Source organism: Sipha flava, unplaced genomic scaffold (genome assembly GCF_003268045.1).
Source record: "Sipha flava isolate LNK unplaced genomic scaffold, YSA_version1 229_pilon_pilon, whole genome shotgun sequence".
Classification (NCBI taxonomy): Eukaryota; Metazoa; Arthropoda; class Insecta; order Hemiptera; family Aphididae; genus Sipha; species Sipha flava.
In genome coordinates, this window is record NW_020272866.1 from 502,317 (window position 1) to 519,856 (window position 17,540).

Below are 17,540 nucleotides of genomic sequence, written 5' to 3' on the forward strand. Positions count from 1 at the left end.
CATCACTCAAAAAATACATTAAGATAAAATAGTCCGATTATTATTAATGATAGTTTTCATAGATAGCCGTCAGCCGTGCGTTGACATAATATGTTATGGAAACTTAGTAGACCTATTTTTAGAAACTAATTTATCATTTAGAATTTTACCAATTTCTGTGGAAATAACATTATTCCAGGGGGGGAGGGCAAGTGCCCCGTCTTCCCCCTGGGGACGCCCATGCAGACTGGTAGATCGGGAAAACGGAAAATTTCCGATAGCCGACCGAAAGTTGAATTGTAGGGATTGATTGAATTAATATTTTATTGCGATTTTTATAATATAAAATAATTTTGCTTTATTAAAAATCTATAAATTTATAATAATGTCCAATATTACTTAATTTATCGGACTAAAAATAATTATTAAAACTTAATTTACCATTTAGCAATTTGTATAAATTATTAACTCTTTAATAAATAAGACAATAAAAAATGTTTGCTATGTAATTATATGTTTTATAGTTCGTTTTTTTTAATATTTAACCAAAAAATGTGTGGTATTATAACATAAGCGTGCGCAGACCTCTTTTTTAGGGTAAGCAAAAGGCTGCCACTGCTTCCCCCCCCCCTAAAACTGAAAGTTAATTTAAGCATTCAAAATTCTGGTCTTAATAACTATTTAATTTAAAATTTTAATTTTTTTTTTCCTGAAATATATATAATTTACATAACACTTGAAATAGTTTGAGTAATACTTAAAATATGGTAAATAAATAAAACGTAATTAAATACTTAAGTGAAAAACAAAATAAATTTGATAAATAATCAAAATTAATCATAAAACGATTCTGCGTATAGTTGAGTTCTTATTATCACCAATAATGTTTTTGGGATTTTAATTTATAGCCATATCTTGTTCCGTAGTTAATACCTATTTAATCTCGCTTGAATTATTGTACTTCTTAATTTCATTAACACATTAAATTGTTATTATAGCATATGATTTTTGTTTCAAAAATAAATTAAACTATCTGGGACAAAAAAATATAATAAAAATCATAATGTAATACAAAATCACATAATATACATAAGACCAAATATGTCAAAATTTTTTATTTCTTATAATTTTAGAAAGAAGGCTCTATGTTTAGGGTATGCTGTTGCATAACCTAACCTACATACCCCCTGCGCATGCCTATGTATTATACCGTTTATGTAATATGTTAAATAATGGCTGCTTTAAAAAATAATTCTAGGCTGCACTGAAAGAGCCTCTGCCTATTGCCTATATTTTATATGCATATGTTATTTTTGTTATCTTGGTATCATTTCTAGTTTAGCAACTAATTTATTTATTAATTAGCAAGTAATTTAGTTCTCATAACTAGTTTTTAATTTATATCATACCAATAAATAAATAAATTGATATGTACCTACATAAAATAGTCTTAATATATATTAACTTTGAATTATAAAATATTGAAAATTTATTATGATAAAATCATTGATTATAATTATAAATGTATAAAATATATAAAATACTATCTATACAATAGGTACTATATTTTGTTAACAATCGTAAATACTATTTACTTAGGTAAGGTATATTTTATTTGCGAGTATCTTACAATATTTATAAAAATTCTGCTATTAGTATGTTTTTTGATTTTATAATTGAACTTTTGAACAATTATTTTTAAAATGACGGAAATTGTTTAAAAAAAAGATCTTAGTTGTACATTTGAAAATATGGTATAAATTTAAAAAATTATACTTTTTTTTTATAATTTTACATATACTTATACGCAATGCTCGAAGTGGGGGGATACCGAGGGATGGCATCCCTCAACTTGTTTTGTCTAGAATAACGCATTCTTCCTAAGACTTGTATTTTAAAATGATATACTTATTATCATTTTTATATTTATATATGAGAAATTATTTTTTTTCGGTGAAAATAATTGTTTTTAACATTCAGGCTCGGGCGCATGGCTTATCATGTTGTTTAGTATAAACCGTTTCGCAACCCATATTATACCCGTATTTAGAGCCACGGACTAAGATAATACCTTATGTGAACTATACAAAAAAAAAAATATTATAGGTACACAAAGTGTGAAGAATGTTATGATGTCATCAGGAAATCTGAATTGTAAAGCATCCCTCCACTTATCTTGAACCATTTTTATCACTGCTTATACGTATACGCATTAATGACTTAAAAACTGTCAAATATTTTTTAATTATCTGATAAACTGCACTATCGTACTACCTTCATTCCAGATTGTTTGAGTACAATTTTAGTAACATATTGACCGTTGGTTGCATTGAATATTTGAAGTGCTTCTCTGTGACCCTTATCACTAGCCAGAGCAATCAAATTAAGTCCATCTGCTGTTACAACGAGGTCTTTAAATTCCATACCAGTCACATTACGTATTTGATAATCGAAAGAGTAAATAGTTTTCCCTTCTGGAATCGATCTTACAATAGCTGTAGCATCAATATTTTGCTGAGTTTCTACATTAATTTCTTCTTGTTTCGAAACAGTAAGACATTTAGTTGCTTCGTCTAAGAGCATGATTTGCTGAATTCCGGACTGCTGTTGTTTAAAAACTACTCGACATAGAATACGATTCCAGATGATAAAATTACCAGATTCAGAGCATATGACATATTTTCCATCCGGCGTAATTAACGCATGGGTGACAATAGCTCCTAATAAATTGTCAGCTAACTGTTGGATTAATTTTCCTGTGTTTATGTCCCATATTCCAACGCAACCTCGTGTTACCGTGGCTGCCAAGCCAGAATTTTGAGATAAACTTTAAATTTACATTAAATTATGGGTTTAATATTTGAATACATTCATTTTAAATTACCATTACCTTATAGAATCAATTTGTAATTCATGTCGATCTATAACATGAACTTGCTCGAATATATTATTAATGTTCCAAACCTTAACCGATCTGTCAATGGAAGAAGTTATAACCGAATTCCAATTTCCCGTAGTCAATGGAAGTAGCGATATTATACGACCAAAATGTGCGTCTAAAACTTTAATCAATTTCTCAGTTTCCATATTCCATACATATAACATTTTCCTAAATAAATTAAATAGTTTGTTATTTGTGTGCGTCTATCATAATTTATAATTAGTAATAGTTATTGAATACCGAACTCCTGCAACCAAAAACCGCTTGTCAGCTGATAACATACACGAATTTGACTGCATCATATTTATAGTAATATTACGAACTCCATGTGGTAAATATAAAATTTTTGTATCATCTGAAGATAAATCCCAAACACAAAATCCGTTTGAAATTGTACCTAATAGTGATGATGAGTCCTCAGACAATTTAATTTGAAGCAATGTACAGCCGCCAACTGAAATTGTTTATATTTTAAAACCGTATTCAAATTATTACATTAATGAATATTTTACTAGGTTTTAAATTTTTAATCATTGTCCACTTATTGTCAATGAAATCAAATTGAGTTACATCATAAGAATTATTTGTAGGACAACAGAATAATCTGGTTTCGTCTATATTTATAGTCATAACACTATGAAAAAAAAATGAGGGACAGCTAATATTGCCTTTATTTGTTTGCATCATCATCCTTGTGTCATCCATCCTGCCAGACCAATATATAAAACGATTGCAAGTTAAAGTATTGAATTTCACAGACATTAAAACCCATTGATTAGGATTTTCATTCACTGTAACTCTGAAAGTTAATATTAATCAAATTAATAAGTAGTATAAATACTAATATGAATAGGTACAGTAAAATTTTTACTTTATGTTAAATTTAATGTAGTTATGTTTTAAAAAATGAACAAACCAGTTAAAATAATCAAAAAGATAAAAAAAAAATAAGTATCTGAAAATAATAAATATTTATAATGTAATTAAATACTTGGATTCCAAATTTCCTCTCAAGTCATATCTGCATAGTAAAGAAGATCCATGCACAAATAAATGGGTATTCAGCATATTAACACCCGCAACTATTTCACCGTTATCGAAAGGATTTTCAATCACTATAAATTCACTTGTAAGACAGTTTAATAACACAGTCTAAAACAGGTTATTTATTGTTATTTATTGATTTTTTATTTTTATTTTTATTATTTTACTTGGTTGTTGTTAGTATAAGCTGCGGCATAACGGTTGTCCGGACTCAAACATAAGGCTTGCATGATTCCTTCCAGTCCTGGATTCACATTTCGAGTCATGTCACTTGTAGATAAATCCCACGTGATAAATCTATTTGATATAGACACAATGTATCTATAATCAGATGTTACTTGAAAATCAAATACAGCAAATTGATGACCCTCTAGGGAATACTGTAAGTAAAATAGTGTTAGCAAAAAACCTGCAGTGTATTATTGATGAAAATAAAATACTTTTAATGGGCCTCCGGGTGTATGTAAACAATGATAATAGGGTATAAGTGCACAGTTCTCTGGTCCAAATTTATCACATTCTGCTAATAAACTTTTTATATTAGGATTTGATCCAATTTCGGGTAATAAACGACCAATTAATTGCGGAGCGAGCATATCCGGAAATTCACCAAGTATTGCACCACCCAATCTTAAAGCATCAGCAACAAGTATCAACTCTCTAAAAATAAATACTTTATTGGTCTAAAATGTAATAAAAATATTTTATACTCAGGATTTATGGTATCCTAGACCAATGCCATGTCAAATTTGGCACATCCTGTAAGAGACAACACACTATATAAAATCAAAACCTGACCTTTGCTTTGATTTCATCTCATTGCTATATGGCATTTTAAAATAAAAAAATATGTAGTAAATGTTTAATGAAATGTATAAGTGAGACTTATAAGCTTAAAACAGAATTTACCTAGTTGCATCTCGGTCATCAATATTAGCACAAGCATCCTCGAAGTCACTGAGAACTGCTTGTAATGGACATGAAGATAATTTTGCATGTAACCATCGGTAATTAAATAAAACATTCTTATACAAATCTTGAAAACGATGAGCTCGTACAAGATGATATGGTAATTCTCCAAACTAAACATAATAATGTATTTGTAATATAAATACATACTAAAAGTTTTGTGCTAACTTTTCTTAGATTATATCTTGAAGCTGTTCCTTCTTTCGAATAAAATACCAAAGGTTGTACTGGTACTTTCCTATCTGCTGAACCTTCTTTATTTTGTAAGTTAAATCTATGCCTTTGAATTTCCGTATACTTAAACGGTTTAGGATTGCCTCCTCCCCAAATTCCTAAATAATAATCAGCTATAGACGAATGGAAATATGTCACCATATTCATATTTTTAAAATATCTTTCTCGAGCAGCATCTCTAAATTGTCTAGAAAAATTGTTTTTATAATATATTAGATTTAAAAAATATTTAAGTATAATCTACAGTTTTAAAGTTACAATAACTTATAACAAATATACCTATGATACCAATTCAGAACGCTAACACCATCAGCCTCTCTTTCTGATAAATAATTTGGTAAGTCATTTCTAATCCTAGTCCATAATAAAGGAGGTATTCTCCTTACTGGTGGTAAATGATATTGATATACATCGTCTAATACTTTGTCATCTAATGATATTAAATCTTCTAGTTCGGATTCAGACAAACCACTTTTTGATGCTGTTATATAAGCCAAAGCATGAAAAACTAATAGCCGACCGTGTTGTTTTTCAATTCTTTCAAAAAGCATCATAATAGAATCCATTACATTCGATGCTAGATGGGTTTCTTGGGGTTTTGTGTAACTTCGCCAACGACAAATTTCTGCAAATACCAGTTTAACGAAAATTGGTAAAGAACATTGGTTGATAGCATTTGATACAAGTCTCCATTGACAATTAGTTAAATCTCTGTGTGCCGTTTCCATCCATTTCCTAAAATATATTAAATATAATATAGGTACAGTTAAATAAATAATATATATGTCGTTAAAATTTACCGAATTACTTCTTCGGCTAGTTCTTCTCCAAGTGCAGTTACTTCAATGAACTGTTCTTGATCGTCTATCATTCTACGTAATACATGATAATCTCTAGATACGTCTGAATTTCCTTCTTCTTTTGCTACAGATACTAATAACTGAAATAAATTTTCGTTTTAGAAAACAATTAAAATAAATATTATCAAAAGAGCCGTCCTAAGGATTTTTAGGGCCTGAGACAAATTCATTTAGAAATTCCCCCCCCCCCACATCTTTACAATAATATACGAGTATGATAAAAAAAATACACACCTAGTTTGCAAAATGTTACTAAATATAGTTTCACATCAACAAATCAAGGTCATTTAAATGCATCGATACAATTAGTTACATTTTCAATAACTTCTCAACAATTAATTAATAGTTACTACATTCAAAAAAAATTCATTTTATTCCTAAATCATTTATAAACAGTCATAGAAAATAAGTTATTGGATGATTTGGAGTCGATACTTGCAATAACGAATTTCTATGTAAATTAGGATAAAATTGTCATTCTTCACACTCCGGTAAGAAACCTAATAAATTATATTATAACTAATTAGAAATTAGAATAACTGAAAATCAGGGACGGCTCCAAGAGAGGGATAGGGGCCGCGTCCCCCCAAGCTAGTATCGTATTTATAAAAAATTTATATTGTTAACAAAAAATGCATATTATTATATGGACTATTATACGACACGCATAAGTATGTAGATAGAGCCATAGAGGTATGACGGTTGAAATGAGTTTCTCAACACTTAAAAATTTGGCTTCGTTCAAGGATGACTGAAGATAAACTATCAGCATTATGTCTAATTAATGTATATCATAAAGTAGATATTCTAGATCAAATAGATCATATAATGATATTTTTGTTAATTTTAAAAATAGACGACTTGAATTTGTGTTGTTTTCTTTTTGTTATAAGATTTTGTAAAATTATAACTTCCCCCCTCCAAACTAAGGCTCTAGAGCCGCTCTTGCTGAAAATGTAGTCCGTATAATAGCGTTTATGTATAAATCTAAATTTATTTCATTTAATTAAATTTATTAATATTTTATAAAAAAAATAATAATTTAAAAAAAATATATTAATATCAGTAATCTTTATTGGATAACGCCGAGTATTAATAATCAGTCTGGACTTTAAGTAAGCCTGCTTTAAATTTTCCTAGACTGAGATGGGAGCAAAATAGTCCCGTTTTCCTTCCTCTCCTGATGACGGCACTGGGTATTAAATATAAAGTTTACATACTTTACAGTTATTGGGCAATCTTGTTGGTAACCATGATACATTATTCGTATCTTGAGTGCCAGTTAACTGATCTACTGAATCTAGGAATAATACCAAAGGTTGTTCACGACTTGCGTATGTTAATAAATGTTTAAAATGTGCTGTCAATGGTACTAAGTCATCAGGTATATCATCAAATGGTAACATATAGTTATAAGATATTTGTTGACAGATTGATATTAAAGCTGGTGTTAATGTGCTACTGTCTGGAGTTGTTCCTAAGAATCTTATCACGCAGAGTGGTTTAGTGGCTGTTTTATTAAACCATGTCGAATAACTCAAACCCGCAGCTTTTGCTAAAAGTGATGTTTTGCCACAACCACCTTCACCAAATAATATCATTAGTTTTTCACAATTGCTTTTCATGTAATGTTCTATATGTTTCAAACTGTCTTCTCGGCCATAAAAAACCTTAAAACAATAAATCAGTTGAATATTTAAAAATTCCTAAATATTTTTAAAATACAAACTTTAACAGAATTATGACAAGCATGCAAATGCTGCAATATTTCAGTCACAATTTGTCCTTGAGGACTAGAATCTTCTTTTCTCATTGCTCTATCCACTAGTTTGGTAATATTCTTATAAAAATGCATTATAAAATTTTGCAAATATTCTTGATGCGTTTCGGTATCTAACCCTTCCCGACCAATCCATTCGACCGTATATCTAACAAATATAAAATACTTGAATTATAATAATAGATTTTTTTATGTTCAATTTTAGATATCAAGAACAAAAATTTTGCAACTTTTATTGTAAAATAACATTTATACAGTTTACATAAGAATAAATAAAAGTAAACATGTTTCTTATAATATAGATATTATAATAAAATAATAAAATAAAACAAAAATGTATAAATGTTTAATATTTGTAAATGTATATATAAATAAATAGTATATAGGTTTACCTGATAGTGAATTTTTAATTCGAAACCGTCCGTACTATACACAAATCATAATAATTCAGACTAGGCATCTATTTATTCCTCCATATATACTATTTATTTATATATGTATATTATACTTGCTTTGACAGTATAATTATATTTTATTATTAACTAATTATTAAATAATGGAAAAAATGTTTATTTTTTTAAGCATTTTTATAACATTACTTTTGATAATTAGTTGTTTCTATTTTTTGTACAAGACGTTCATCTCTCAAATTTCCTAACAAACGAGATGCCTCTGTATCAATACTTCTGTTAACTATGTCCAAAAAATTGGAAGCTTTTTTTAAATTTTGAAGATTGATGTTGTTTATGTAACGAACGTAAGCCAGACAGTGGTTTTTTGTGTTTTTTACTTTTAATATACCATTTATGACTTCTCTCTCTGTCACTATAATAAATAATTTTATACGTTGTCAGTGTAATAATAATTTGTATAGCTAATATCTTTTATATTTTTTTTTTTTTTTTGTACCCGACATGTAATAATTATGCATGGTATCTTTATCGATTTTTCCGCTATTAAATAAACTAATTGACGACTTTCTAAACAACTTTTGCATTTTAGCCAATGTATCCCACCAAATAGCTTGGTCCTGTTGTTGAAGTTTTGGTATACGCTGTAAAATGTAAATTGAAATAATATTTTATGTAGAATAATGTAATGTTCTTTATATTACTTTATTATTAAAATTGATAAGAATTGAAGAAATCGGTTGTAGAACTGAAATTGGGGGTACAGCATTGCTATCTTTTCGATACCATGTATCTAATAAGGTTACATCAGATCCGACATTGACCAATTCCTCCCTTAATAATTCTAATTCTGATGAAATAATATACGTAGGAATTGGACGATAACCATATTTTTGTCCAAGAAATACCTACAAAATGAATGTGTTATGTGATGTGAAAGTAATAGTCAATTATAAATGATACATTTTTTTATAAAAAATAAAAGGTTAAAAGATAAATCGTAATCATTAATTTTATTTTGGATAAGGTTTTAATTTTTTACCACAAAATTAGGTCCCATTGATAATCGTTGACAATTTTCAATTTCTTTCATACAAAGTTCAGTAGTCATATGATCATCTGTGGCTTCATCACGAACACCCCATCTCATATCAACTACCTTAAATTAAAAATAATAAATAGTTAACTATCCGTACCTATCGCGTACCTGGTACGTATGAAATTGTATACCAAGGTCAAATATAATATATACACCTATGTTTATATTTATATATTTATTTAAGATTTGTATTGTTGTTGATTTGCTAAATGCATATAAACACGAACGTTATTAATACAATAATAATAACTAGAGCCCGGATTTATATGGATTTAAAAAGTATCATATATGATGCAAATATGCAATTATATGCATTATGTTACACTTTGTAAAATGTGTTTTTTTTTTTTAAAAAAAACCACACTTTTATACCAAATAAAATTTTAAATATTTTATCAAAAACAAAAAAAATGATAATATTCACTACTTTATATTTCAAATCATTTAAATCAATCTAAAACTTGAAGGAAACTTAAAAACGAAAATACAAATAAAAAAAAAACTAAAAGTAAATATTTTAGATTATTTGAAGTTACTTACTCTCAAGAAACGAATAGAAAACTTAAAAAAAAATTTAATATGTAAATATTGTATAAATATTTAATAATTAAAAATTAAATATGCATATTATATGGATTTATGAACAAGTATGCAATAACCCTCGAAATATGCAAAATATGCAATATAAAATTTGGTATTTAAATTCGGTGTGATATGAATCGTGGACATTTTAAACCTCCATAGACGTACATAAACTTAGTACAGACATGCAAATGCATATAAATCCGGGCTCTAAATAATAACAATAGATGCATCAAAATACACATATAAAATATATACCATATTTCTGTAGTAAATTTCAATTTATACATAGATAATTAAGATAATTAATATAAATATAAATTATTTTCTGTATTAGAATAAAATAACTATAATCATTTTTGTTTAAAAACAAATTGTTCGTGAACGTCAGCGATATTATAAATTTTGAAAATAAATTAAAAGTGTTTTTAATTTAATAAACTACAACATATTTAATTTTTTGATTACCTATATAATATCTTATAATTTGTAAACTATTGTTTTTTGCTTCAAATATAATGATGGTATATATTTTCTTTTAAATGGTAGCTGGGTAGTTTGTATAATATAGTCATAGAATTAAATTTATTATCAATTGAAAATGCATTATTATTGAGTCTGTGAAATTATATAAGTTATTGAATCCTAATTGTTTCATATCAAACTTTGATAATCAAAGGCCATTCTTAAATTTTAAAAATCTACCAAACTTTATATTACTATACTAATGTACTGCATGCAGAGCCGTACCGAGCCATTTTTTATCCTGAGGCATAACTGAAGCATTGCGCTCCTTAGGTTGTAGGATTGTCACACTCACAACTATTAATATATATAATACGATTCGGAAAAATCTGAAAAATTGTAATTAGGTTTCTAGCAAAACAAATAATAACATTTCTTAAAATAAGTTAATTTTTAATATTTTTGCGCCCTCCAGCTTCAGGCGCCCGAGGCAAGTGCCTCGCTCACCTCACCTTAGTTACGGCTCTGACTGCATGCAATGGATGATATGAAATACAAAAGTAACCATTGAAAGTATATCAGAGTATTTCATTTCACAGAAAATATTATTTTTTTAAATGTATAACATTCAACTGTATAATCATCATATAACCTTGCTAAATATTTAAACTCACTAATAAAAAATAAAATAAACATGAATACTGTACTTTTATAAAAAAAACTTATGATTTCGTTGAAAAATTTATAAAATGAATATCAATCCAGAGTACAAAATAATTTCATTTGACATTAAAAATGTAAACACATCTATTTCTAAACACGAAACAGTAAATGTTTTAAAAAATAAACTTATACACAGTAATAAATTCAATAAAAATAAAAGAAATTATTTAATCAATAAATATAATAAATATAATATAATTATAATAAATAATTAAAAAGTTAAAAAATAAAATAATTATTAATTATATAAATATAACCATTAATCAAAACTCTTAAAAAAAAAACCTAAAAACAGTATAATAAAGATATTATACTATTAATTATACATTTTTTAAATTATTATTATAATTTATAACTTTTGAAGTTATAATCTACGTACATTTTAAATACTTATATTTTATTCAAAACGTAATTTTGATTGTAAAATGTAATTAAGACCAGTTCATTCTATGTTAAATATCAGAAATCAATGAATGTATGATTAAGCTAACATTTAATATACTGTTTATCTGTATAGTTTTAAATATATTTTTATCTGAGAAAAATTAAAATTCGTTTCATATTATTTAACTACTACTTTAATATATTTAATACAGACAATATTTAAAAAAAAAAAAAGAAAATTAATTTTTTCTGGTAAAAATTGTAAATCAAAATTCATCGTGACCTACATTTTAAGCCATAACCACAACGTCCAAAATTCGATGAGATAAGGAAATAAGTTATTACAGTAGCATAATATTATTTTATTATTTCATAGGGACTACAAGTGACTTTGAGGACTAAAGTATCAAGTTCTCCTAATTTGCACTAATAGTCCATCTACGTAGTATTTAATAAATTTAAATGTAATATAGTACAATAAAATAATAACACTAAGAACACCCTATTACTAGATTATTTAAGTTAGAAAATCTTAACCAGGAGTAAAATTTCGCGAGGTACAAATGTACGATATAAGAACGTTCTCAATATATCTATCTAATACATAATACATCTATTTCACTTTTATAAATTTTTAATATTAATGTTATTCAAGTTTATAACTTATAAAAAATTAACTTAAGGTATTGTATTATATTGTTATATGTTAAGTTTGGTTGTAAATTAGTAACTTAATTTAGCAATAGAGTCCAATGAGAGTTTAATTATTATTTATTTATTATAAAACTGTTTTATTTACAAGAAATAAATAAGACCTCTCCTCATTGTTTTTACCTGGAATTCTAGTCCATGTTTTTCCCGACAAAAGTCCTTTAATTTAGGATAACACTGAGCCATTAATGTGTTTCTTTCCATCGTAGTATCTGAAAATATATTAATTTATGAGTGACACATTTTTAAAAAAAATACATAATAACATGATATATTATTTTAAATTTGTAAGTAATATCCACATGCCTGTAAATGTAGAGCTGGTAAAAATCCTGACAATTTTGGAACTAACTGGTGGCAAATTTTCTAGAGACCCGGCAAAAATTAGGTCTACTGTTCTGTCGTCCATTGTGAAATGCCTTAGTTTATTTATTTAAGTTATATAAATTGCTGTACATTTATCGGTACAGATAACTAATAACTTGAATGAAAATTATGGTTGTATTGTTGTGTTGTGTTTGAAAGAATAAACAAGACTGCGAGTTTCATGTTCTAAAAATTCGTATTTACCTATTTCATAATAGTTTTAAATATATATATATATGCATATACGTGCGTTTATTTTCAGTAGCAACCCTTCATTATATATACATCTACAGAGTGAATCAATTATTCTATAGATACTATGTTGTGAGTTATTATATTACTATTGTATTTATATTGGTATATTAGGTACTATAATCTGCGTATATTATTAAATATTAAAATAAAACTTCAAACTTCAATTATAATTAGCAACGCATAATTAGCTATTACTAATGTAATATAATTCAACTTAAGCTTATTTTTTCTGTTTTAGTGATGAACATTGAATATTAGTTCCATCAATGTCAATCATAAAACGGGTTTTGAAGTCGAAAGTAATTAAAGTTTTCTATTAATTGTTATGAAAAATGCAATTCCTTAATACATCAATCATTTAGTGATTATCTTTTTAATACTATACTGACTAGTTGAGTACATTATTATCAAGGCACGGAACTTTATGCGCTAAAAAGTACTAAAATTTGCGCATAAATATGCGTTAAAAAAACATCAAAATATGCTGTATAATATCAGTTAAAAATTGAAAAATAATTGCTTAAAAAATAATGGACTAACAACTGACTACTTAGTGTACACTGAACAATGAAGTCGCTTGCATGAAGATGTATGTAGTATTATAACGAACAGAAATAATATTGTGTATAAGTTGATTAACTTAAAGGTTAAACATCATTAATTATATCATAATTAAACATAATTGTTTACAAATTACCTACGGTTATACAATTTGTTTTGTCATGTTACAAAATATTTATACAGCGGTAAATTTGTATAAAAATAAATACGGGCCGGCGGTGGTCACTATTACGAGTTCTCAGTACTATAGAAATTATAATATTATTATTAAGTGCCTTGGGAGCTGGAGCAATACAAAGAATAGTCGTTGGCGAATTAATTTATTTTGTCAAACGATATATAACTTAGGATTTTGGTTTTCATATATTTAATATTTTATTATTAAACTATATATTTTTTTAAAATTTTTTGTTAAATCCATGAAATATGCATATACTTTTTTTTAAACCTTAAATATGCAAATTGGTACAAAAAATAACAAAAAAATTAGCAAAATTATGCAACAAACATTTTTATATCTGAAATATAAATACTATGAATCGAATTCGTATCGAATCAAAATTTCAATATGCACTTTCTAGACAAATGTACAAATGCCTTGTAAGTTCGGAGCCTTGATTAATATATATATAGTACTATTCACTTAACAGTTGTAGTTGTGTCGTTATTGATCAATCAAGAATTATTCAATAAAACGTTATTGATAACTGTTATCAGGGTAGATATGTTCTAAGCACTACTATACACAGATGTCTATATTATACTTATATTAATTTTCTATTTTTAACATCTACTAATATTAAACAATAGTACAATAAGTATAATAAATGTATTCGAAAGAAATAAGAATGAAATAAATGGTAAATTAACTTTCCACACACGTATAAAACCATGGTTCATAATACTTATTTCAAATGTTTTGCCAACTACCAAATTGGCGATGAAATGCGTAGGCTTCACACGATAATGCGAGTTCCTTATCTAGTATAATATAGATATCTGTGATCTATGGGGTGTAACACCATAGCCACGAAAAGTTATTTCGCCGAATATAGTACTACTTGGAATAAATTAATACGAATATCAATTGTTCCGAATATGACTGATGAAAATAATGAAATCATGAACAATCATTACTCCGAAAACGATATTACCATAATTACTCTGAAAATATTGCTACGAATATCAACTGTTTCGATAATACACAACTACGGTTTATGAAATAATAACCAAGGTTTTAGTTGATATACACATAGGCGAAATTTTGGGGGGGTTTAGCTTCTCCCAAAATTTGTATTTTAATTAAAAGTGTTAAATCCTTCATTATTTATCTAATCTACATAATCCAATAAACAATGTTTGAAAAAATTATTTTCCAAAGTTTAAACTCCGATTTGTTCGTGTGTTTTCCATAGTAGATATCGGATTCACCTATATAACATAATATAGGCCTAATAACAGTAATTATAGTATTAAAAATTATTAATTACTAATTACAATACATTACTGATAACTAGGGTTGGGAGTTTATAGGACTTAAAATTGCATAAATAGGCTATAAATAGGCGCTATAATATGACCAGAGCCCGGCAAGAACTTTTGTGGGCCCCGGGGCTGATCAATTCCCAGCCCCTTTACTTATACTTATTTAACTACGATAACCTTTAACCTACTCAATATTTAAGTATAATGAATTGTGAATAATAAAAAAATATAATATTTGGTATATAAAATATTTTATTAATACTGAAAATAATGCAATCGACTATTTAATAGTACGAGGTCTGACCAATAAGTAATGAGACTGTTTTTTTTGCCACGCTTGTGGTAACACTACGAATCTGAAACTTCGTTCGGTTAATCTCTCATCTCTTCTCTATCGATGCATGTTATCGCGATTTTCGTACGATAATTAGTTTTCCAGTTGTGTTTTGTTTTCGACAACGTGTTTGTAAGGCGTGTCACAAATATGGAACAACGTAATATTGAACAGCGGTACGCGATTAAATTTTGCGTTAAACTCGGTGATTCCGTTATGAAAACGTACGGTAAATTGGTGAAAGTGTTCGGTGATGAAGCCCTAAGTCGTGCTCAGGTGTTTCGATGGCATAAAAATTTTAAAAATGGTCGTGAAAGCGTCGGGGATGAACCGCGAAGTGGGAGACCGGTTGAATCTCGAACTGACAACAATGTTCAGCGTGTGTGCACTCTCGTGCGTCAAGATCGGCGTTCAACCGTTCGAATATTGGCTGATGAACTTAATTTGAAACGAGAAACCGTTAGAAAAATTTTAACTGATGATTTGTCCATGAAAAAACTGTGTGCCAAGATGGTACCGAAGAACCTTTCGGCGGAGCAAAAACACGTGCGAATGTCCATTTCACAGGATTGTCTGGAACAGGTTGAAGCTGATCCAACTCTTCTCGATCGTGTTATTACTGGTGATGAAAGTTGGTATTTTCAGTACGATCCCGAAACAAAACGACAAAGTCAACAGTGGCTGTCTCCTGGTGCAGCCAGACCGAAGAAGGCGAGAATGAGCAAATCAAAAGTGAAAACGATGATGATTTGTTTCTTTGACAGCAAAGAGATCGTGCACAAAGAGTTCGTACCACCTGGGCAGACCGTCAACCAACATTTTTACCTGAAAGTACTCGATCGGCTGCGAAAACGAGTCATTAGAGTCCGTCCAGAGATTGCCAAAACGTGGATCCTTCATCATGATAATGCTCCATGCCATCGTGCCTTCAGTGTGTCGCAATTTTTGACCTCTAAGAACATCGCAGTGTTGCCACAAGCGCCCTATTCGCCGGATATGTCACCCTGCGACTTCTTTTTGTTCCCTTAAACAAAATTGGCCGTGAAAGGAACGCATTTTGAGTCCATAACTGACATCCAGAACGCCGTGACGAGGGTACTTCAGGACATTCAAGTCGAAGCCTTCCAGAAATGTTATGAGAGCTGGAAAAAGCGTTGGAACCAATGTATAGTGGTGGGAGGGGAGTACTTTGAAGGGGATCACATCGATGTATCTTAATATTTAAATATACGAATTTTATTGAATTAGTCTCATTACTTATTGGTCAGACCTCGTAATTAACGAATGATTAGGTTTAGTTTTAACTTTAAAGAAACTTTAACTGTTCCTTTTCCGGTTTTTTTTCATAGCAAAGTCGTTGATAATAACATTCAAATTTTGGTGTTTTTGGACCGTTCTTTTTCCACCGCTATTTTTTCTAAGCTCGATAGCCTGTCTTGACACATGGTCGCACGTAAAACATTATTGTGATTTTCTCAAATTGGTTTTTAACTTGTTGAAATACGTACCTGTTTCAAAAAAAAAAAAAAGCGCCGGGTGGATTTGTTCGGCTGTTCTACGTAGTAAAATGATATAGGGGCATTGATATATCGTGGTAATAGTTCATAAATTCAATTATTTTATAAATTCAAAGTAAAATTAAATATCGGAATGTGTTTATTTGAAGCATCTAATTTTCGTAATAACTGCATGATAAATATTGATAATAAAAATTCGATGTAGCATAACGTCGTAACTTTTAATGTTCGAGGTAAACACTGCAACACGATCTGTGGCATAGAAACAACTAGGTAGTCAACTCGATATTATATATTAACATAGGCGCAACTAAGGGGGGGCTTGGGTGGGTTTAGCCCACCCAGTTTTGTCCATAGCCTATTCAGTTTCACTACAAAATAAAACATCAACTTTTGGTTTTTCTAAAAATGTAATTTTTGGTGTAATTAAGACATTTGAAACTCTAAGATCTGAAGATGAATTTAAGAAAATATGGGAATAAATAAAAATATTATGCTGAAGAAAATGACATGTGGTTACTAACTCCATTAACTGGTGTATATATTTTGTGATTTTGATCATTTGTTTTATGTTTTTTAACCTAAATAATACATACAAAATATAGGATCAAAGCATCGCAGAAGAGAGTCAACTAGCCTTCATGACAATGTATTAACAGCTACCACGGCGGCAGAAAATGATTCACATTCGTCATTAGCAAATTATGTAGAAAGTTATTGGAAAACTTTTACATATTTTTTTACTATGGACAGTGTTATTTTCAATCTTAAATATAGGTTTTCTGATTAAAGCTTGGCTATTGGCCAGTTCGGTTGTAGTTCATTTTGTAAATTATTATAA

At 28.4% G+C, this 17,540-nt stretch overlaps 2 protein-coding genes across 3 annotated transcripts in view; one reads left to right on the forward strand and one right to left on the reverse strand.

Annotated features, from left to right (window-relative positions):
• Positions 1-12,728, reverse strand: part of LOC112683559 (NACHT and WD repeat domain-containing protein 2) — a 14,359-nt gene extending 1,631 nt beyond the window's left edge. Inside the window, exons 1-20 of one of the 2 annotated variants that reach the window (XM_025554633.1) lie at positions 12,488-12,728; positions 12,305-12,393; positions 9,260-9,376; positions 8,922-9,125; positions 8,717-8,861; positions 8,407-8,632; positions 7,757-7,955; positions 7,248-7,697; positions 5,968-6,107; positions 5,447-5,902; positions 5,102-5,354; positions 4,874-5,046; positions 4,763-4,786; positions 4,405-4,624; positions 4,132-4,344; positions 3,912-4,072; positions 3,433-3,719; positions 3,161-3,374; positions 2,870-3,088; positions 2,254-2,806 (exon numbers count right to left, since the gene is read on the reverse strand). In XM_025554633.1, coding sequence (XP_025410418.1) covers positions 2,254-2,806; positions 2,870-3,088; positions 3,161-3,374; positions 3,433-3,719; positions 3,912-4,072; positions 4,132-4,344; positions 4,405-4,624; positions 4,763-4,786; positions 4,874-5,046; positions 5,102-5,354; positions 5,447-5,902; positions 5,968-6,107; positions 7,248-7,697; positions 7,757-7,955; positions 8,407-8,632; positions 8,717-8,861; positions 8,922-9,125; positions 9,260-9,376; positions 12,305-12,393; positions 12,488-12,590 — 4,446 coding nt within the window. In that variant the 5' untranslated portion in view covers positions 12,591-12,728. The remainder of the gene's footprint in view (positions 1-2,253; positions 2,807-2,869; positions 3,089-3,160; positions 3,375-3,432; positions 3,720-3,911; positions 4,073-4,131; positions 4,345-4,404; positions 4,625-4,762; positions 4,787-4,873; positions 5,047-5,101; positions 5,355-5,446; positions 5,903-5,967; positions 6,108-7,247; positions 7,698-7,756; positions 7,956-8,406; positions 8,633-8,716; positions 8,862-8,921; positions 9,126-9,259; positions 9,377-12,304; positions 12,394-12,487) is intronic. The other variant, XM_025554634.1, reaches the window with a different exon arrangement.
• Positions 12,729-15,332: 2,604 nt separating this feature from the next.
• On the forward strand, positions 15,333-16,211 carry LOC112683528 (protein GVQW3-like). The gene has a single exon (XM_025554590.1). It carries the CDS (start codon positions 15,333-15,335, stop codon positions 16,209-16,211), a length of 879 nt encoding a protein of 292 aa, XP_025410375.1.
• The last annotated feature ends 1,329 nt before the right edge of the window (positions 16,212-17,540 follow it).